The sequence below is a fragment of the Phoxinus phoxinus genome (assembly GCF_949152265.1).
Source record: "Phoxinus phoxinus genome assembly, chromosome: 2".
Lineage (NCBI taxonomy): Eukaryota > Metazoa > Chordata > Actinopteri > Cypriniformes > Leuciscidae > Phoxinus > Phoxinus phoxinus.
This window is the reverse complement of record NC_136877.1, coordinates 51,649,157-51,673,398: the sequence shown is the minus strand read 5'-3', so window position 1 is coordinate 51,673,398 and position 24,242 is coordinate 51,649,157. Positions and strand designations below refer to the sequence as shown.

At 39.6% G+C, this 24,242-nt stretch overlaps 1 protein-coding gene across 1 annotated transcript; it reads left to right on the top strand.

The window, feature by feature from the left end:
• Positions 1-19,882: 19,882 nt before the first annotated feature.
• Positions 19,883-23,714, top strand: LOC307012665 (uncharacterized protein). Its single transcript, XM_079639571.1, has 6 exons — positions 19,883-21,450; positions 21,523-21,705; positions 21,804-21,963; positions 22,066-22,151; positions 22,409-22,616; positions 22,711-23,714. Exons 2-6 carry the CDS (start codon positions 21,595-21,597, stop codon positions 22,794-22,796), a joined length of 651 nt encoding a protein of 216 aa, XP_079495697.1. The 5' UTR covers positions 19,883-21,450; positions 21,523-21,594; the 3' UTR covers positions 22,797-23,714.
• The last annotated feature ends 528 nt before the right edge of the window (positions 23,715-24,242 follow it).

Below are 24,242 nucleotides of genomic sequence, written 5' to 3'. Positions count from 1 at the left end.
CACAGGGGTTGGAGCTGTATTATCCCAGCGACAAGGCGAACCAGTAAAGATGTACCCGTGTGCTTTCTTCTCCCGCAAACTCACACGGCTGAACGTAATTACGATGTGGGTAATCGGGAATTGCTTGCTATGAAATTAGCCCTGGAGGAATGGCGCCACTGGCTGGAGGGAGCTGGCCCACCGTTCATAATTCTCACGGACCACAAGAACCTTGAATATCTTCGCTCGGCCAAACGTTTGAACCCCCGACAGGCCAGATGGGCTCTATTCTTTACCAGATTTCAGTTCACAGTAACATATCGACCAGGAACCAAGAACATCAAAGCTGATGCACTCTCACGTCAAACGGAGGAGACAGTTCAAACTCCGGCCCACGAGAACATCCTTCACACAAATCTCCTGGTGGCTCCAGTACAATGGGATATTATCACAGAAATCCAACAAGCAAACATTCAAGAGAGACCATCTCCAGATTGCCCAGCTAATCTGCTCTTTGTTCCAGATCACATTCGTCCTCGTCTTCTCGATCAAGTTCACTCTATGCCCAGTTCTGGTCATCCTGGGATCACCGCTACCACACAGCTGCTCCAAAATCGCTTCTGGTGGCCCACATTACTGTCTGATACCACCAAATACGTTCAGAACTGTTCCAACTGCAACACATCCAAATCACCCAGACAGTTACCTGCTGGACTCTTAACACCACTACCCACTCCACACCGCCCCTGGTCCCACATCGCCATTGATTTCATTACGGATCTACCCAACTCCCAAGGACATACCACCATACTCACCATCGTTGACCGATTCTCCAAGGCCTGCCGATTAATACCACTAGCCAAACTCCCCACGGCATTCGAGACAGCCGAACTCCTTTGCAACCAGGTTTTCCGCTTTTATGGTCTGCCTGAAGACACAGTATCGGACCGTGGTCCTCAGTTTACCTCCAGAATCTGGTCCGCATTCTTCAAACAGCTTAATGTCAACATCAGTCTCACCTCCGGGTACCACCCCCAGTCCAATGGGCAAACCGAACGTCTAAATCAGGACGTCACCCGCTTCCTTCGGACCTATTGTCAAAAACAACAAACAGAGTGGAGCAGATATCTGTTTTGGGCCGAATACGCCCAGAATTCCTTAGTCAACCCCGCTACAGGCATTACCACTTTCAAATGTATCCTGGGCTTTCAACCTCCCCTGTTCCCCTGGTCAGGAGAACCCACTGAGCTACCATCTGTCACCGAGTGGCTACACAAGAGTGAGGAGGTCTGGGATCAAGCTCACACTCATCTTCTTCATGCAGTCAGACGACAAGAACGACAGGCTAACCGTCATCGTCGTCCAGGTCCTGAATACAGTGCAGGCCAGTGGGTATGGCTGTCCACCAAGAACCTAAGACTCCGACTCCCTTGCCGCAAACTCAGTCCCAGGTACGTTGGTCCGTTCCAAATTAGTAAACAAATTTCTCCTGTGTCTTTTCGATTGGATTTGCCCGCTGACTATCGTATTTCTCCTACATTCCATGTCTCTCTTCTAAAACCTGCCGGTGGTCCGAGAGGAGAGTTGGAGGAGGAAGTCACGGCTCCAGACCCCCTGCCCATCCTGGTTGACGGCGAGGAGGCGTACCGTGTGCACGAGTTGCTGGACTCCAGGCGCCGGGGTAACGTCCTCCAATATCTGGTTGACTGGGAGGGGTACGGTCCGGAGGAGCAATCATGGGTCAACGCTGGAGATATCCTTGATCCCACACTCACAGAAGAGTTTCATCACATGCACCCGGAGATGCCGGCCCCTCGACCCCGTGGAAGACCCCGGCGCCATTTGCCTTCTCGCCTCAGGAGCTGCTCGCGGGGGGGGGGCTCTGTTACAGAGCAGGCTTCCACTTCACCTCCTCTTCACCACTGTAGGACACTTTCACCGGAATATTAACCATCACAAACTCCATATCCCATCATGCCGCTCACCTGGGACTGATTACACAAACACCTGCAGCTCATCCACACTCACCCATATAAACCCCGTTCACTCTCAAGTTCATTGCGAAGTATTGCATTGCCCCGGCGTACAATCTCTGAGCGTTTTACCTGTATTTGCTGAACTGTTACTGACCTTGGATTGCTTACATCGACTCTGATTCTTCTGCTGCCTACCCCGACTCGGACTGTTATATCGACCCCTGATTGTTCTGCTGCCTGTCTCGACCCGGATTGTTCATTGGACTGTGATTCCTGCCGCCTGCCTCGACCCTTGCCTGTTAACTACTTCTGCTCTGTGATTATCCCCGTTGTTCTGTCTGCTCCTGATTTACCCTGCCTGTTGACGATTCTATTAAAGCTGCAAATGGATTCTTCTGCATCCTCCACATCATTACAGTACCATTGCATGAAGAACAAGGGTTGGGGATTTCATTATCAAAGAAATATTGGCAGGATGGGCAAATATACTGGACTTCAAAAGTGTCACAGTGAAAGGATTTCATGAACTTGTATAAGCTATCTGGAACACCATTGGTTGAATCAGGACAGTGGAGATTGATAAGATCTAACAAGTCACTCAAAGCCACTTTGGATGTTGTATGCCTGAGGCTGTAGGCAAGTATACACAGTAGAGATTCTTCATTAGTGATTTTGGCATTTGGATATATTTTTTCCTCACTGGCACACCACTCTTCTCTTTCTTCTGTGCTTCCCTCACAAACTGCACTGTGGTTTCTGTCAATCTAGAAAGTAAATATTCCACTAATTACACGCTGTTACGTCCAGGGACGTATTGTGTACAGTGTTCTTTTCTGTATTTGCTTTACTTTGTGAAATATTGTTTTTGTTGTGTGTTCTCTCTTGCTCTCCCTCACTCTGCTTGCATTGCAGCTAAATGGACACACCTGAAACTCGTAAGGAGGCTCGTTAGCTGCTATAAATGACAGAGTGAACACTGCTTGAGGAGGTTCACTTCTCCCCTGCACCAGACTTGTTGGGCTCTTTGTGAAACTGTTGTGCTCTCTGTGAAACTGAAGTGTTGTGCTATCAAATTGAATATCCCTTTGGTGTGGGAGATAGCAGGTAGCTTGGCTACATTTTATTTCTCTTTCTCAACTTTTCTTTATTTGTTCGGTATTAAAAGGTATTGTATTTACTTTTACTTTGTGTGGGGACTGGTAGGGAGTTTGAGTCACCCTTTTTATTTTGTAAGACGTTATTCCCTGTTTTTGTTTAGTCAGGGAGTGGAGGTTAGCTTATGTTGTTTATTTTCTTTTACCTGTGTAGGTCATTTAGATTTCCTTCTAATAGTAAGATTCTTTTTGTTTGTTGTTTTGGTGACCTTCTCCTGAAGATTGAACCCCTATTTTCAGTTGTACAATAAATACTTCTCATTTGATATCTGGTGGTGTTGACTCACATTTCTGGGGCAGAGGATTGAAGAGAACCCTCCTCGTTTATTTTTTTAAAATTTATTTAAACCGGTTACCTTCTCCCAACCCTAGACTGGGAGGAGCTTGTAACAAGTGGGGGCTCGTCCTTCCGTTAATTGGCTGCTGGTAAGTACTCTCTTCTCTCAACATTTGACTGTTTTCAACTGTAGGTGGGGAGGAAAGTGTAGTGTCCATTAGGATAATGGAGTTTGATTTGATTGAGTTTACTCTTTATCCTACTGTTGAAAAGTTTAATAAGTGTAGGAAAAAGGATCTTGTGTTGATAGCGGAGTTCTTTAATGTTTCTGTAGAACAAGATGCCGCTAAACAGGTACTTAAGGATGAGTTGTATGAGAAATTAGTAAAGGATGGTATTTTACCCAGAGAATCTGATGAGGGTGCAGAAACTGAGGTTCAGAAGGAACCGTCAGTAGAAACTAAAGGTGAGGATTTAAATTCTGAGTCAGCTACGTATCACGATCCAAAAATTGCTTTGAGGTTAAAAGAATTGGAACTTGAAATCAAAAAACAGGAGTGTGAGGCAGAGGTTATTAAGCTACGTGTAGTGGAGCGGCAGGCTGACCGAGATATCCAAATCCGTAAATTAGATCTAGAATCAGAGCGCCTGACTAGAAATACAGTACCACCAATGCCCTTGTCAGTTGCATCACCCTTAATGTCTGGCGGTAGTAACATCACCGGGGATGTTTCTCATGCACCCCCTAGCGATTATTTCGATGTCAGTAAGTATATAAGACTTGTACCTCCATTCAGAGAGACTGAAGTCGATTCGTACTTTGTGGCATTTGAGCGCGTCGCTAGTAAATTGAGGTGGCCAAAAGATATGTGGGCTTTATTGCTCCAATGTAGTTTAACCGGAAAAGCTCAGGAAGTTTGTTCAGCTTTGCCAATTGAAAGCTCTCTTGACTATGATATTGTTAAGGCTGCAGTGTTGCGAGCATATGAACTAGTCCCAGAGGCCTACCGACAGAAATTTCGTGGTCATTCGAAAACAGTCAAACAAACATATGTTGAGTTTGTAAGAGAGAAGAGAGTCCTTTTTGAAAAGTGGTGTTTTTCTAGCAAGGTTACAACCTTAGAGCATTTACAGGAGTTAATCTTGCTAGAAGAATTCAAACATAGTCTTCCCTCAAATATCGTAATGCACTTAAATGAACAAAAAGTGGTTTCATTGGCTAGTGCTGCCGTCTTGGCAGATGAGTTTGTGCTGACACACCAAAATGTGTTCTCGGCCCACACGTCTGCCAGGTCTCCATTTGCGAATGTGGAAAGCCCAGCAGCACCGCGTGCAGTAAATTCTTTTAAAAGTGAATCCGCATCTAAATTTGCGCGCAAGCCTACAAACAGTGATGATAGGCGAGTTTGTTTCTTTTGTCTTGATCCAAACCATTTAATTGCTGATTGTAAGGCTTGGAAACAAAAGAGCGTGGTTTCCAGGCCCAAAAATGTAGCACTCGTGCACACCATGTGTAGTGACAGCTCTCTTAGTGAAGAGAGTTATCGTCCTTTCTTATTCGAAGGCACAGTTTCCCTATCTCCTGATTCTGGTTTTCAACCTGTAACAATCTTACGAGACACGGGTGCTGCTCAATCGTTTATATCTGAGAATATATTGCCTTTCTCTGCTGACTCTTTTACGGGTAATGACGTACTGATTCGTGGGATTGAAATGCACTGTGTGAATGTGCCACTTCATACTGCGTATCTAAGGTCAAGCATTGTAAGTGGTGTGGTCAGCTTAGGAGTGCGTCCACAGTTGCCTGTTGAGGGTGTTGATCTGATTCTGGGGAATGACCTTGCGGGTGGCATGGTCTTTCCTAGACTAGTTGTATCATACAAGCCAAGTGCTATACAGAAGTCTGATCTGGCCAAGAATTTCCCATCCGTTTTTCCTGCCTGCGCCGTAACCCGTGCCCAGTCAAAGAAATTTGAGGAAGTGGTGGATATCTCAAATTCATTTTTGGGTAATGAGCCTGACCCTGTGAAGTGTGTTTTGACTGTTACTCCAGACCCTGTCTGTGAAGAAACTCTCTACAATTTAACCTCTGAAACCACGCTAAAAGCCAGTAGGGAGTACTTAGGCATAGCACAAAAAGCAGACCCTTCCCTAGCTAAGTGTATAGCGGTTGCAGACAGTGCTAACCAGGTTTCTGATTTTGGTGTGGTTTTCTTTTGGGAGCGTGGATTGTTAATGCGTAGGTGGAAACCCCAGCGAGAAGACTTAAACTGACAGGAAGTGCAGCAGATTGTATTGCCTACAGGTTATAGACAGCAGGTCTTAAAACTCGCCCATGAAAATGCAATGTCTGGACATCTCGGTATAAGAAAAACTTACCATCGCATTACTAGGTTTTTCTTTTGGCCTGGTCTTAAGTCAGCAGTGTCCAGATATTGTAAGTCATGCCATACTTGTCAGCTGGTAGGAAAACCCAACCAAAAGATCCCTCCTGCACCTCTTTATCCTATTCCAGTTGTAAGTGACCCATTTGATCGCTTAATTGTTGACTGTGTAGGACCGTTACCGAAGGCTAGGTCTGGACATCAATATATTCTCACCATTATGTGTCCGGCGACTCGCTTCCCAGAGGCTGTTCCCTTGCGAACGTTAAAAGCTAAGGTTGTGATAAAAGAGCTACTCAAGTTTTGTTCAACTTTTGGATTGCCGAAAGTAATTCAGAGTGACCAAGGGTCAAATTTCACTTCCAGAGTTTTTAAACGAGCACTAGAAACCCTTGGTATATGTCACCAAACTTCCACAGCCTATCACCCTGAATCTCAAGGGGCACTAGAGAGGTTCCACCAGACCCTTAAAACAATGTTACGCCCATTTTGTGTAGAAACCGGAAAAGACTGGGTTGAAGGTCTTCCTTTTCTGATGTTTGCAGTTAGAGAGTCTGTGCAGGAGTCCCTTGGCTTTAGTCCTGCTGAGCTGGTGTTTGGCCACACAGTCCGTGGCCCTCTAAAACTGTTAAGTGAACAGCTGTTGAATTCGAGTTCCAAAGCTTTGCCTGTTGATGACTACGTCACTTCTATTCGTGAGAAACTGCACAATGCCCAAACTCTTGCAAAGCTTCATCTGACTACAGCACAATCTAGGATGAAGGCTTACTTTGACAAAAACGCTGTGAAAAGAGATTGTTGTGGCAAAAATTCATCAAACAAACATCACTGCGTAAGGGAGACTCAGAGTCAAATTATAAAATTAAAGTATTTATTCTTGCAAGAAGGAGCAGTCTAATACACAGCTGTTACCCTGTGCAGAAGAGTGACACACCCCCAGACAGACTGAACTAGCTTTTTATCCTAATCTTCAAGGCCTTCTCCGCAGAGCCTTCCCCCTACAGTAGATTTCCATTCAGTAATTTTCCATAGACAAGGAAGCCATAACACTAGTTTCGATTCGTCACTAGAGCCAACTCCTAAGCCCTCCTTCACCAAATGGCCTTCTGACATCTAGGTCAGAGGTCCTTGTTTGTCTGTTCTCTGGAGTGTCTCTCCCTTCTGCCTCCCTAGGTACATAAAAATAATCTTCTCTCACTACAAGTGAGAGTCACACATGTGACATTCTTTGAATCATCTATATTTTACTAAAGATCAATGAATATCATAAAACCGCCACTACAACTCCTCACTTTTTATCATTATTAATCAAACATAATAATAATAATAACAACAATAATAAATGCAAGTTTAAGTCATTACATCACATCATAAAAATCAGTCTCATTGAACCTGTGAAGAAAAAGTTTAGAATGAAGAAGCATAAGGCTGTTTTTTGTGGGGGAAAGCCCCATTAATTATTTAGCAAGCAAGTAAACAATTTACTAATGCCGGGCTCACTACCGCAGTCACACTAGTAAGGAAAAAGATTATAGCACAGTAGGAAAACAAACAGATAATAAATAAATAAAAATAAAAAAAATAAAAAAATCCCTCAGTTTCAAACCCTGTCCTTGTACGCCATCTCGTAACACGGATGACTGCTACTTTTAACCCTCTTTACATATCAATCGTTCTCAGAAAGAAAAAGAAAACATCAACACATTTAACTGTAATCTCTACTTGAATCATCTGCATAATTTTGTTCATCATCATCATCATCATCCAGATAGACTGTCATTTTCACCAATTGAACAGACATTCCAGTTTTCTCATATTCACCCATGAATAACAAAATGATCAGAATAACACATCCAATCATAACTCATACACTACACATTCAACATTTTCCCCATATCCATTTCCCTAACCATATTTTGTTCTTTTACTTTTAATTCAATCAGGCAGTGGTTCTACTTAATAAGCTTCAATAATAATCCCCATAATTTACATTAATTAATAGATCTTCTCTTCCTGAAAACCTTTGCCTTAAATATTTTCTAATTAATCAGTAACCAATCAAATCATTTGTCATATACCAATATCAATACTAAGCTCAAATAAAGTCCTCAAAATCATCCCAAAACCACATTCTTAATTCATTAGTTGGTCCACATCCTCCTCCAGGCGTGTTGGTGTAGGCCTGTGGAATTTTCAAAAATCATTATTTTCCATTTCATTTTCAATTATCATTAGACATTTATTGCTTATTAGAGTCAGAGTCCTTTTCCCCTGAAAAACACATATCGTTCACAAGTCAGTATTCATACATTTGGAAAAACAGAATCAGTTCAGCTTGATGCAATCCTCCTGACATTCTGCAAAAGGAAAATTTTAGGTTAAGGTGTAGCACCTTTCTGCCACAATAATAACCCAGGCCAGGAGAGTTAGCAAAATTAATTGTCTCCCAAACCTGCATGTTCTCTGTAAAGAAAAACAAATTTTGAGGTTATTGTCAGATAGTAAAGTACGTGCTGCCACGGCCTTGGATGCCCTTGCTTTCCTGTTGAAACAATCCAGACAGCAATTTTGTTAGGCAGAAAAATGGCTTCTTTCAGGGCTTTTACCCAATTACCCCTAGTGTTCTCCCAACATTTATTCCTAATAAAACATAAAGCATCCCCCTTTTGATGGTCGACACAACTCGATCATCAATTTAACATAACATTTAACATAGTGTCTTCGATAAAGTCTGCCATCAACACTAACCCAAACGTTGTCCCTCAGACAAACTTCCTCCAGGCATCTTTCTCTGCCTCTGAAACAAAATATTACATTCTTCACTTAAAGCCACAATTTCATTTTCTTATCGAAGCATTTGAAGGGCAACGGCCCTCAGTCTCACTGCGTATCCTGCTTTTCAGGCCTGTTGTTTTGTCTCGCAACCATTTTTAAAAGTCAGGTCGTGCTGTACAGACTTGGTCAATGTCAGTCAAAAAAAACATTCTCCTCCTGTTTACGATAATCATATATGGCTCTCTGCATAATTTGATATTGACTTAGCCAATGTGTCACATCTTTGTTGTTGCTGTCAAATCTATACCATCTTCTTTTATTTCAACCCATGATCTACAACTCCACACTTCCAATTTATATAAATACCTAAACTTATCCAAAAGTAATTCAAATCCACATCATAAATGACAAAAGTAATTACTACCAGACGGAGCGTGATCTTAAAGCTCGTCCCATGTTCTCTATCATCTTCTCATCAGATTCACTCAGCATTTGCCTTCTTTACAATTTGTCACTTGCCTTAACACATCTGTAATGAAAAAACACTCTCCAGAGGTTAAAGACACAACATACTCACTATTCAGGTGGAATAGCTGCCCTACACTAACACAAGACATAAAGTGCTGTCACCCTCACACACACTCATGCTAGACACACATACAGCATGTTAACTGCTCATTTACAATGTTCGCTTTTTTTTTATATTAACTCTAAAAGTATAATATTTAAGGTTTAAATAAGATTTAAACTTCACATCTTTCTGTAGCTTTTATATAATTTTACATGGCCTTTCAAACCGTTTCAAATGTTCTATCTGTTCATTATTCATTTTTTCTTTAGAAAAGTCAACTGGGTTGTTTTGGTTCATTATCATTATTTTGTTTAAGCTTGCCTTACCAGGCCTGATAACAGAAAGACAAACAGCGTCCCAATCCCTTCCTCCACTCAGCAGTCTCTCTTACACAAATAATCTTTTCAAACAGCCTCCTAAGACTGAAACTTAATTAATCATAGAACCCTTAATAGTTCATAAATGTTAATATACAAATGTTTAACTCAAATTAGAACCATTACAATAATCTAAAATACATTATGCTCTGAGTATTTATAAGGTTATCTTTAGTTTGAATACTTGTATAAATTCTCAATTCACCTAACCTTTGTTATCCAAACTCTTACAAAAACTGTCTTAATCTTTAACCAGCACCATGTCTAACCTTCAGGAGTTAAAACCATCCTATAGACATATTAGTTCAAAATCAACTTCTTTAATTTTCCTTGCCCATAAGGCAACATGTTCCTGATATAAATTAATAAGTTATGTTACTGTCTCCCCAACAAATAATGACAATCAGATGGTCTCAGCTGGCTCTTGAAAGCACATTTCCCATCAGCTCTTTATCTATAATTTCCATCAGACTTGTCACAGTTGAAAACAAGCCATACAGTGAATTGCGGGGTTTTCTCTGGTGAGTGGTATAGAGGAACTCACATTTTCTCGGTCAAACAATGCTCTGCTGACCCCACAATGCTCTGCTGACCCCAGTGGCCTCTGGTAATCAGCGCTCAACTCTCATACCTTCTCACATATAACACCTCCATCCGGAGATGCAGTGTCCGGGACCCCCTGCGTTAGAATGTCTCCTGGCCAGGAAAATCATCCCGTCTTTGAGTAGCCACGTACCCACTGGTGACCCGCTCGCATCACACAATCAGTTTCTTCAACAGAACTCAGCTGTTTTTCTGGAGCTTAGGAAAGACACATTCAAGAGTCACCTCACCTCCATCTGGACTGCCTAATATTGTTAAGGGAGACAGGTTAACAACAACAGTATTTAATCACTCAAATCTGTTAGACATGTCCGAATCAACAAAATCTCAGTGAACAAAATTCACATCGTCTATTCAGTGTACATCTATAGTCATGGTGATAGGTCCTGTGTCACTGTCATGGTGAAGGCTAAGATCAGACAAATACGTTACTGGTCCTAAAATAACAAAGTACAAAAATGTCACTTCTGTCATTCAGGTCTACATTATTATTTCAAAGACTTCTTTAAAGTCATTCCGTTTTACAATCTAAAATATTTAAGTACTAATTGCCCTCTGAATGGCAATGATTTCCTTTAACATCTGTGTCTATAATTTTCAACTGAAACACTGTGCTTTACTTATCGTCATGACAGGCTAAGGATAACAGCCTTCTGACATTGAATGAGACCGAGACTCTGAGGCCTTCAGGACTTGGTACACTTTTTGTCATACTAAACATTCTCAACTTTATCTTTTAACTCTATAGCCCAGCTTAAGGCACCTTTGCCAGAAATTACATACGCTTTTAATATTAATATAATTTTATAGTTGTCTTTTGCCCATACATCAGGGAATTTAGACATTACAAATTTCCACTCATATTGAGTCAGTTTCAGCCAAGTCCCAATCTTATCTTTTGAAACCAAAACATCTTCTAGCTGCTTCATGGTCAACACTACCAAGCTGTTTGTTTAATCAGATCCCTTTCTACATTTTTACATTTAGCAACAAATAGTTATTCTATTTCTCAATAACGTTTCATTAAAACATCTACATTTTAGTTGTCAGGTTTTCAATTACAACTTTATCTGACAATATTTTCCATATTTTCTCTTCTAGGGGTTTACCAATCTACAATTAGGATCTTCCAAAACCTTTTTTTTTAAGCGTTTCATTATAAGACAATCATATTTTTAGTTACCTTTACTTTTACAAATATTTTGCTTATCTGCAATTTACATCTACTGGTACTTTAGTTCTTTCCTTTTAAAAGGATTTCCTTACAACTTAAATCTTTCAACTTTCTTTTCTCTTTCAATCTACTTACGACTTCCATCTATCAACTTTCTTTTCTCTTTCAATCTACTTACGACTTCCATCTATCAACTTTCTTTTCTCTTTCAATCTACTTACGACTTCCATCTATCAACTTTCTTTTCTCTTTCAATCTACTTACACATTCTTTTCACTTCCCTTAGCCCTGCATTCACATTCTTGGTTCTTTCTCAGACGAAAACTTTAATATCGTCATTCAAATCCTGTTCTACTTTCAAACCCACATTAATACGTCACTTTCACATTCCATCAACTTTCTTTTACACCTTTCTGAGTGGGCATTTACAGTTACTGCTAAATGCAGCTGACCACAATTAAAACACTCTGTCCCCTTCTCATATAGCTCGATCTCTCTGTGAGCTTTCAAACAGCTCCAACTTACTGACACCCTTGAAGCAGTGTGTTCCAATCAGTTTGTAAACACAGCTGATAAGCAGTTCTCTCTATTCTTTGACAGTCCACCAGTGGCGGATTCAGTCACACTAGCCAAATCATAATTTTCATCATTATTGGCAGAACATTAATTTTCTGCACGGAAATGCATAAATTGTTTTAACAAAGTTTTCACAAAGTTTCTGTTTAACTTTAACACTTGTCCAGGGAAATTATCCCCGACCCATAATTTCCTTTATAAAACAGACAATGTCTTTTGCCTTCAATGACTTAATATCAACCAAATATCTGACATTTTACATTATTGAATTTCAAAATCTGTCTTTACATCTCTCTAATTCGGTATTATCATCAACAACAGTGATTACAATAGCAAGTACACATTTAACACCCAGAAGCCGGGCTGAATAAGCACGCGCTGTTGCTGTACTCCCAGCATAGCTGGAGTCTTTAGGTTCAAAAGATAATGGTTGTCAAACCAAAAGTAAACATAATTTCACTCTTTATTTTACCACTAAAATATAGAATTGTTCCCCATTTTGCTTAATGAAACATTCATTATCTTAAATCATGTTAATCCCTGTTAATCATACTCAATACCTTATCATTATTATTTTTAATCTGAACCTCACAAAGAGGATCAACTTTTGTTACAAAAAAAAATCTTCTGACATCTAATGTCATGCATCCATCTAATGGGTGAAAAATAAAAACCCTTTTATCAGTTATATTCAATCTTACTATATGGCAATACATTCTACATCGACTCGGTTCTCTTTTATCTGCTTCAAGCCAACAACTCATTGTCTTTTCACACTTTTACACACGTTGAACGCAGACACAACAACTTCGGTTTCTCACTGCCCTGTTCAACTGATTCCCGCACCATCTTGTGGTGCTCAATATCATACATTTCTGCCCTTAATTTTTTTTCTCATTTGACAAAACACCGGTGTACCAAATTTCGCAAGCTTGCTTTTAAAACATCCCCATACTTTGGCTGTTTCACTGTCTTCTGTGGATTTTCCTTTGCGCGCGTTCTCTTTATTTGTCAGACGTCTCTGAAACAAACCCGATCTTTTCTTTTAACCCAAGTCGGTTGGGTTCGCACTATTAGTGCTTCTCCTAATTATGGTTTACCAAAAATCTGTTACGATTTTCTTGGCTCCCCCAATTAGTCTCAGCACCCAAAAATAACTTGCTCCGTGGTGGAACAATTAATTTTCAGGTACCTATCTGTATGAAATGTTTTGGTCTGTCACAGTTCTCAATTAATTCCAGATTATTTATCTGCTTGAAATATCTTGTTCTGTCACAGACCTCAATTAATTTCAGATCCTTACCACAGAAAACAGTTCCCAGCCAATATGGTTCAATTTCACTCTTCCCCCAATTAAACTGAATTTAATTACCTTACTCAGAGATGTTGTTCTGTGCCACCTTGAGTTCTTTTGATTTCCAGTGGTCGATCCTCCCGGGGCTCTGACATCGGCCGGCCTCTCTCTCTCAAGTTTACGAGGTAGAGCTGGAACTTACTCAGTCCAGGTGGCCAAACACCGTCCGATCTCAGGTCCAGGAGGCATCGTCCAAGGAATCTCACTTCTGACACCAAATTGTTGTGGCAAAAATTCATCAAACAAACATCACTGCGTAAGGGAGACTCAGAGTCAAATTATAAAATTAAAGTATTTATTCTTGCAAGAATAGGAGCAGTCTAATACACAGCTGTTACCCTGTGCAGAAGAGTGACACACCCCCAGACAGACTGAACTAGCTTTTTATCCTAATCTTCAAGGCCTTCTCCGCAGAGCCTTCCCCCCACAGTAGATTTCCATTCAGTAATTTTGCATAGACAAGGAAGCCATAACACTAGTTTCGATTCGTCACTAGAGCCAACTCCTAAGCCCTCCTTCACCAAATGGCCTTCTGACATCTAGGTCAGAGGTCCTTGTTCGTCTGTTCTCTGGAGTGTCTCTCCCTTCTGCCTCCCCAGGTACATAAAAAGAATCTTCTCTCACTACAAGTGAGAGTCACACATGTGACATTCTTTGAATCATCTATATTTTACTAAAGATCAATGAATATCATAAAACCGCCACTACAAGATTTTAATCCTGGTGATTCTGTCATGGTTTTACTTCCAATGCCTGGTTCTATTTTACATGCAAAGTTCTCTGGTCCATACCGCGTTGAAAGGAAGTTAAATGAGTCAAACTTTCTAATTGCGACTCCAGATCGCAAATGTAAAAGCCGGGTTTGTCATGTAAACCGGCTTAAACCCTATGTAAACAGGCCCCATTGTGAAGTGACTTTAGATCAACCTGTGGTTAAGCCCCTGACCAGGGCCGTAGCTAGAGGATCCGGGGCCCCCTGAAAACATATTGATGTGGGCCCCCCACCACCCTCCACCAATATATTTTCTGCATACATACTCATATATTGTTGGCGTACTGTACAATATGCATGGAGGCCCACATGTAACTAGGGTTTTCTTACAAAATAACAAAGCAGATAACAAATAAATGTAAATCAAGATTTTAATGAACATCAGCAAAAGCAAAAATAAACAAATATAACATTAAATATAAAAAGAAAATAGGCCTAAATAGAAAATTTCTTTATATAAATTATTATATTATTATTATTCTAAATATTACATATAGGCTAGCCTAAATTATAAAGTTATTCCTGACAACACTGCAAAAAAATGCTTTTCTTATTCAGTATTTTTAGATATAAATAATAGAATAAGATATTTTTGCCTAAAACAAGACAAATAACCTGCCAACGGGGTAAGAAAAATTATCTTGTTTTAACATTATTTATCTTACCCCATTGGCAGATTATTTGACATGTTTTAAGCAAAAACTCACTTAAATTTGATTTATTTCAACAGAAAACAAGACTTAATATTTTATTGCATTTCACTTATCTAGTAAATGCATCTTGATTTAAGAATTTTGAGATATTTGGACTGGAAACAAGACAAAAATACTGAGTAAGAAAGGCATTTTTTTGCAGTTTGAGTATCTTAAAATTCTATAAAATTACAACTAATAAAAATTAACAAAAAGCTTGAAGTGGAGTGAAGTGAGGTGTAAAGTCATCAAAGGTTAGGCCTATAAATCAAAAAAAATTAAATAATAAGAAAACCAATTTTTAAAAAAGGAACGGTAAAATAATGTTTTTATGGGTTGTAACACAGTCTCATCTCAAAACGTCACATACTGACGTGGTTTGACCATACGGCAACATACGACGAAAAGGGTACCCCTATAACGTCAATATGAGACGGTTCAGGTTATGGTTAGGTTTAGGTATGGGTTAGGGTACCGTTAGGGGGCGCTGCTGGTGCGCTTATGTCTCCGTCTCATATTGACGTTATGGGGTACCCTTTTCGTCGTATGTTGCCGTATGGTCAAACCACGTAAGTAACAGTCTTAAGAATGTAGTCAAAGTTTTAAAAAAGATTTATCTTATTATGTATTTTAATAGAGATAATATGGAACTGGTAAAAATAATATTTAAATAAAGCTCATACATTTATGAATTCAAGTGCAGTTGTATTCGTGTTTCTTGATGTAATAAACACATCACCAGCCAGCAGGTCATATTATGCATAATGCAATGCGTCGTGTCTCGTGTCAAGTTATTTACAATAGTGAAAAGGACAGGGATTTTAATCGCGTAATCATACAGTCGGTTGTAGTGTCGCTCGCGCCCGTTAATGAAAAGTGAAAGAAGACGGTAGTTTTCTGATTCTCAGCGAAATAACAATACAATACACTAACCTGCGTTAAAGAAGGTTTTAATTGACTGGGATCCAACAACTCTCCTGGCCTCGGCCCTCTCCTTCTTTTCGTGGCCTTTCTGATAACCATATTTGTATTTTCTTTTTCCCGACATTTTTCCAGTGAGTCAGTTCTACCAGATTAACGTCTTCAGGCAATGCCGCCTCAACTCTGATTGGTTCTCTTCACGAGCTGGGGCGGGGTATTTATTAATAACTAATAAATAGATCGGACTAAACCATTTTTAGGGAGGTAAGAGAAGCAGCTATTTGGAAAAAATATTTAACCAAGTTGCATGTTTTTTTGTGGTTTTCATTTTAAATCTCAGGCATACAACTAATAAATATTATAATTATTCATATAGTGTCCCTATAGTATAACTGCTGGATTTTGTGGGGCCCCCTGGGCAGCGGGGGCCCCTATAATTGTCACCACCTTTCACCCCACCAGCGACGGCCCTGCCCCTGACAGCCTCTGTTGCCACAATAGGTGTGATAGCGAATTACTCCTTGGAGGAAGATGGTTTAATGTGTAGAGATGTACCAATTTCCTCTACGCGGTTAAATAATACTGCTATAATGAAAGATCTCCCACAATTCCTTTCTCATCTGACTAAAGATCAAGCTGGTTGCTTAATTGAATTGCTTTGTGCCTTCCCTACCCTGTTTAGTGACGTGCCGGGTAGGACTACTGTGTGTGTTCATGACATTGATGTTGGTGAGGCTGCTCCTATAAAACAACATCCTTACAGAGTAAATCCAAGAAAACGTGAGATCATGCAGACGGAGGTTGAGTATATGTTGCGCAATGGTCTGGCTGTGCCCAGCCAGAGTCCTTGGAGCTCCCCCTGTTTACTCGTCCCAAAACCTGACCACACCTTTCGCTTCTGCACTGATTTTCGGAAGGTCAACAATGTAACAAAGCCTGACTCTTTCCCCCTTCCAAGGATGGAAGACTGTGTAGATAAGGTGGGATTAGCAAAGTTTGTCACAAAACTAGATTTGCTAAAAGGTTATTGGCAAGTGCCACTCAGCCAACGTGCTTCTGAGATTTCAGCGTTTGTAACTCCTGACAGCTTCTTACAGTATCGGGTTCTAGCCTTTGGAATGTGAAATGCACCCGCTACATTCCAGCGTATGATGTATCACATACTGTCAGGTGTAGCTAACTGTGAGGTATATCTGGATGATATTGTGGTATATTCGGATAACTGGACAGATCATGTGAAAACACTCAAAGAGGTGTTCAATCGTCTATCTACTGCTTCCTTGACTCTTAATCTTGCCAAATGTGAGTTTGCAAAAGGGGTTGTTACATACTTGGGTAAACAAGTTGGTCAGGGAATGGTAAAACCTGTTGATGCTAAAATTACAGCCATTCTTGAATTCCCTGTACCTTGTAATAAACGAGAGTTGAGACGCTTTCTAGGAATGACTGGATACTATCGAGGTTTTTGTCCCAATTTCTCTGCCCTAGCCTCTCCTCTTACAGACCTCCTTAGTACAAACCGAAGGTTCTTATGGACCAGGGACTGTCAACTCGCCTTTGAGGCTGCCAAAGATCTCCTCTGTCATGCTCCTGTTCTGTCAGCGCCAAACTTCAAGATGCCTTTCAGTCTGCAAGTGGATGCAAGTGCTAATGGAGCTGGTGCGGTTTTGCTACAAGAGGATGAGTACCATATTGAACATCCTGTCTCCTTCTTTTCTAAGAAGTTCTCCAAGACCCAGCAAAACTATAGTGTAATTGAAAAGGAAGCTCTGTCGCTATTGCTGGCTCTTCAACATTTTGATGTATACTTGGGGAGTAACTCTAATCCTATTGTTGTGTACATTGATCATAACCCTTTGGTGTTCCTTTCTCGTATGTCAGGTTCCAATCAGCGGCTATTACGGTGGTCACTCACTGTCCAGGAGTATAATTTGGACATTCGACACAAGAAAGGCAGTGAAAATATTATGGCTGATGCCCTCTCTAGAGTATAAAAGAAATGCCTGTTTCTTTGAAACGTGTGCCATTCAACAAAAATGAAAGTGTGTATGAATATAAACACCCAGTTTGTATTCTTGGTGGTGGAGGTGTTACGTCCAGGGACGTATTGTGTACAGTGTTCTTTTCTGTATTTGCTTTACTTTGTGAAATATTGTTTTTGTTGTGTGTTCTCTCTTGCTCTCCCTCACTCTGCTTGCATTGCAGCTAAATGGACACACCTGAAACTCGTAAGGAGGCTCGTTAGCTGCTATAAATGACAGAGTGAACACTGCTTGAGGAGGTTCACTTCTCCCCTGCACCAGACTTGTTGGGCTCTTTGTGAAACTGTTGTGCTCTCTGTGAAACTGAAGTGTTGTGCTATCAAATTGAATATCCCTTTGGTGTGGGAGATAGCAGGTAGCTTGGCTACATTTTATTTCTCTTTCTCAACTTTTCTTTATTTGTTCGGTATTAAAAGGTATTGTATTTACTTTTACTTTGTATGGGGACTGGTAGGGAGTTTGAGTCACCCTTTTTATTTTGTAAGACGTTATTCCCTGTTTTTGTTTAGTCAGGGAGTGGAGGTTAGCTTATGTTGTTTGTTTATTTTATTTTACCTGTGTAGGTCATTTAGATTTCCTTCTAATAGTAAGATTATTTTTGTTTGTTGTTTTGGTGACCTTCTCCTGAAGATTGAACCCTTATTTTCAGTTGTACAATAAATACTTCTCATTTGATATCTGGTGGTGTTGACTCACATTTCTGGGGCAGAGGATTGAAGAGAACCCTCCTCGTTTATTTTTTTTAAATTTATTTAAACCGGTTACCTTCTCCCAACCCTAGACTGGGAGGAGCTTGTAACAACGCTTACACATAAAGAAGTGTGTGTTTTTAAAAAAGTATGAGACTATAGACTAGATACAAATTCAAAGCTGCATTCTCACATGAGTCTGTGGAAAGTTCTCATAAGCAGCGCTAAAAACATCATCCTCGTCATCAGCGGAAAAGCTTTCCTGTCAGAAATTGCGCATTTATTGCACATTAAAACAAAATCCATATATGAACACAGACATTTACAAATGTATGCAAAAAACATTGGTTAAAAAAAAAAGATCGGAAAAAACATTCTCACATCAGCATCTGAAAAGTTCCCATCAGCATCGCTGACGACCTCGTTCTCATCATCAGAAGAAAAGGTTTCCTGTAAGACGTACAGATACTTGGACCACTAGTTTTATGCATGTAAATTCAATTGAATTCAATATACTAGTGTATATACTTTTTACTTTCCAATTTAGATATGTAGGCTGCTGAAAAGGAACAAAGAATTGCCAACCTTATGACAATAAAGAATCACAATTCTAATTTTTTTTTTAAATAAACTATTCTCACATGAGCATCAGGGGAGTTCCTGTTAGATTGGCTGATATTGTCACCACTGTCATCATTGGAAATGTTTTCCTATGCAATTATAAACATACAGGAGCATGTTAGACATGGCTTCTTGTCTACAACAAATGACCATGAATTTATCACTGAAAATGTTTTTAGGCCAACATCAAAACCTGAATTACTTCAACTATATCGGGAATAAGCCATGTCTTGTATGATCTTCTCTTTTTTTGCGCCTGAAGAAGAAGAAGAAAGAGCAGACGTCTTGCTTATTTGATTAATGTAAGTCAATGTGTAACTGTACAATAAGAAGCAAATTGGCTGAATTACAGTTATTTGCATATTCTGAATTCAGCCACCTATTATATTCTGTGTCCATCGTCTTTTTGTAGCTGCTGGAACAGGTGCCTCTTCGTTTAAGTATACTTTATACTCCATTTGTATCCTTCAAAAAGAAACAATTTAGTGTTATTTCTTTGTAAATATAATAACGTTTTTTTTTTTCATTAACCAAATAGCTTAATCCAAATTTTAATGAGAACATTTTCTAAATGGCTACAATAACGAATCTGGGTATTTGACAAAATTGACTTAGTATTAATAGGATCACATTGGCCTATTTTATTTTAGAAGGCTATTTTTTTTAAAGAAAATAAAAGTTTGGTCGTGAAAGACTCTGTGTTTCAAGGAATGTTGAATAAGAGTCTTTCACCCTCAAAAAAGACGCTCGTGTAACTTACATAAACAACTGGTAAATGAATCTTTTTAGAGATTCGATTCACTGAGGTGACGTGTTTCATTGACGCCCTACTCGCTACACGTAGCCGATTCACGTGACATCATTAAACGTCATTCAACTCTCACTTTGTCTTGTGAAGGTAAGTCCGCCTTTTATTATATATTAATTGTATCGTTATAATGCTTTAAATTACTGTTCTGTTATACTTTTCTAAATTAATGTGTATTTGTAACACTAAAACATATGAAGATGATTTTTTTCTTTCTTTTTTTGCTGTCGATGATATTATAGGCTATATTATAGGCTAATGATACAGCCTATCAAAACTTTTTAAAATAAATTACTATACAAAAATTTGCTTTATCTATTGTTAACAAAAAACGTTAATTTGTTTTGTATTATTTTCATCACTAATAATTGATATATTGTACCCTTTTCTTACCTTAGATTAGAAATAAATTATCTGCACCGGACGAGACCGCTGGCTTGTTGACGTTAAAGGGGTCATGACATGAGAAACCAAATTTGCCTTGATCTTTTGGTATATAAGAGGTCTTTGTACCATTAAAACGTCCTGCAAGTTTCATAGCTTAAGACGTCCTCCCCATTATAAACGAATAATTTATTTAATCAAGCTCTAAATACAGCTCGTTCTGGATCCATGGTAAGAAGTGACGTCACGGTACGAAGTGACGTACCAGCGTTTGCATATAGACCGCCTCCAGCACAAGACAACTACGCTTTAAGCCCAAGGCAACTACGCTCATTTCGTATCATTGTCGCGCCCGTGCTGCGCGCCTCACAAGTGTTCAGTCGACGGACAGCGAGTGGGTCTGTGTACAGGGAGATTACGACGCCGCAGATGTGTTGATCCTGGCTGTGGACAAACAACATCTTTGAATACGCTGCGAAAGATCCAGTCGTCAGGGAAAAATGGATGCACTTTATTTTTTGCGGACGTCCCAGTCACGGCAGTGTTAGTTTAAGCGTTTGTTCTATACATTTGAAGGATGACTGTTTTGAGAACAAATCCCAAAATGATGCTCAAAGATAAGTCCGTGCCGACTATATTCTGGGCTCAACAACGACGACGCAAACTGTAAGTAATGTATTTAAAACTTTAAACTACTTTTTAAATACGCTGAATCCGCAAATGTTCTGGCTGGGGGCGTTAATAATTGATGCATAGGCACTGACGTAAGCCAATCATAACAGTGGGCGTTAACACTGAACTCTTAAAGGGGAAACACCCCCAAAACAGACTGTGTGAATCAGAGGATGAGAAACAGGATGGGAAAAGGTCATAAATCACTACATTTTAAAAGTGTTCTGTAAAAAAAACTATAGTTATACTATAATTGCACCTAAGGGAACATAATAATAAAATAAAAAAACCCATGTCATGACCCCTTTAAAGGTAACACTGTTGTCATGGATACAATCAGCTGAAGGCAACAGATGAATGTGAATGATGAGACTAGAGTTTTGTACAACTTTGGATTAATATATATTTTATTAATGTATACATTTATTTATGTACATTCTATTGTATGCATGTAAATATGTATGCATGTAATTATTTATTTATTTAGAAAATGAACAAAACATGGGTTCTGGTGGAATGGAGGGAGTAGCCTCCCACCTATAATATTGTCCCTAAAAAGGACATACTAAAAACAAGTTTGAACCTGGAGATGTTGTGGATGTGGTGTATGAAGAGGAAAGTTCCCCAGCCACAGTTATAGATATTGATGGTAAATGTTCAGCAAACAAGACTCATGATAGAAGATATGCATTTCCTACTTGAGTATTTTTTGTCCCTTTAGAGAGCAAAGAAACCTTCAGGAGGAGGATGTTTAGGCTAGAGGGGAAAAGAAAAAAACAGCCATGCATGCTAAATGAAGCAAAAAGAGTGGCAAAGAAAAAAAAAAACATACACTCCAACTCAGTCCCCATCTCACTCCAAAACGTCCCCATCATCTGACCAAGAGCCTCCGGTCAAACATCAAGTAATACCTACATCTTTTAAATGGCTACTTTTATGATACTTTTTAAAATCACAAATATGAATGACACCGAGATACTAATATTGTGTGTCCATCTTTAGGTCATCCAAAGAAAGGATAGCGTTTTAATGCAAGTAATAAACAGCATGGACAGTCAGGCTGGAGAGCCTTCAAGCCGAGAAACTCGACTTGAAAACGAAATTCGCAAACTGAAACAAGAAAATGAACATCTCAGAGCTCTTAATATATCTCTGCAACAAGGTATTATTACTTTTTTATGTATTTCTGTCTATCCATATATCAATGTATCTGTCAGTGTGGTTGTCTGTTAATAATCTTTGTTTTATTTTTATTTTTTTAAAGAAATTCTTCCAATGCTCAAGAGCATGAACCATGAACCTCTTAATCAACCACAAGATAGTTCAAGACAGAAGAATCCCCCTGAAAAGGTGAATAAAAATATATTTGTTTGTTTATATAGCCTATATTCACGTAACGTGTTCTGCAGAAGTCGTAGAGGGCATGTTAACTTTTGTAACAAAATACAAATTTGGTATAATCACCCCCTTGCCTATAATACAGCTGGCACACTAAAGCAAAATATAGAACTTTTTAGAATCTATAAGCCTAACACTTTTGCACAGTATCTATGTAGTCAACGTTAAATGCTTTTAGATATAGTGTCCCTCATTTTTTTTCTTGACAGACACAGGGGCTAGGAGTTAGTACAGCTGTCCTGACAAGTTGTGGACGGGGTGGCACATCATGTTCTGCCATGGTAAAAGATCTGGCGGTGGCAGTGTTTGGGAGAGAGACATTGGCCACACATGGGCTATCTGGAAGGGCTGGCAATGCTAACAAAGACGCTATAGCAAAGCCAGCTCTTGACCAGGACAAAGTTGTACTGATCCTAGGTGAGTAAAATGTAATGATGAAAACATGATTTTGCAGTACAGTGTAAAATTGTAATCATGTTATCAGATATGATAAGTGGAATTGCATTTACAGACACAGTGCAAAAAAAGTTTGATGTTCCCAAAAAGTTCATCAGGGCAGCACTAAGGGAAAAGCTAAATGATGAGCACAACGAGTAAGGTAATAATTTGTCATTCGCTCGCCTCTCTCTCTCTCTCTCTCTCTGTTTGCGCATGCGTGAGCGTCTGTTGAGCGAGTGGAGAGTGATTCAGAGCGTGGCTGGAGTTTTTCTCAACTTTTACGGTCTGTTATGGTTTTTTCTTTCTTCCTGATCTTGCTGAACTGGTATAGGGTGGTTTTGTAGGGGGGAGAGGGGGATAGGGGCGGTTTAGCCAGTTTTTCAACTGGCGGCCATGGAAAGTTCGGGGGGAGCGGACTTTGCTCAGCTCACCCGCCGGCATGGTATTAAAGTGCCGGTTGGGAGTGAAAGCTCCGTGGAGGAAGTTAGTATAGCGATCGGGGGAATTGTTGGATATAACAGTATACGGTCTGCATCTAGGATGAATGGTGCTGTAGTTCTGTTTTTGGATAAGATTGAAAAGGTGAACGAGGTGGTTGAGAAAGGAATAACGCTGAATGATGGTTTTGTGAAAGTTTTTCCTCTGGTTAATCCAGCAAAGAAGGTTTTGATTTCGAATGTGCCCCCTTTTATTAAGGACGAAACTTTAGAGAGGGAACTTTCAAGACATGGACAAATTGTTTCAACCATTAAGAAGATTCCTCTGGGATGCAAGTCTCCATTGCTGAAACATGTTGTTTCATTTAGGAGACAAGTATATATGGTGTTGAAGAGCAATCTGGAAGATTTGAACATTGTTCTGAAGTTCAGGATTGACAATTTTGACTACGTTATCTTTGCAACAACTGAAAGTTTGAAGTGTTTTGGATGTGGCAAGGAAGGCCATTTAATGCGTTCATGCACCGAGAAAGAAATACAGAAAAATAGCACTGTGGGGGGAGATGCAGAGGAAAAGAATAAAGAGAGAAATAAAACAGAACAGGTGCTTGTGGCTGGTGAGAAAGGAAAAAATGTGGACGAGGAAGAGGAGAATATGATAGAAACACAGGGAAGTGATGTTTCAAATCTAATTGAGCTACAAGCAGATCTTTTTCGAGATGATGAGACAATTTTCAAAGTTCCAACAGTTAAAAGAAAAACTGAGCAATTGGAAATTGTGCCTAAATCTAAGAAAAAATTGCAGGATGGTGTTGCAACTGATGATGGAGCTAGTGGGGAGTCCTATAGTGCAGATGAGGTTTCGGAATCAGAAAGTGAAAGAGAAACTGTTGATTCTCTCATTAATGCAAACTTGGAAAACTTTAGTGGTTATAGTTTGGATCGAATAAGACATTTCTTACAATCCACTAAGGGAAAGCGAAATGTGGAAGTTATTGACTATTTTTCCGATCAGACGATGTTCATTGAGTCAGCCAGATTGGCAATAAGGCGAAGAGGGGAAAATTGTTTGTCAAATCCAGATGTGTATCGGCTGAAGAAAATTGTACAAAGATTAAATTCTCAATTAAACCAAAATGAAAGTGATCAAATGGTGGAGTAATAGCAA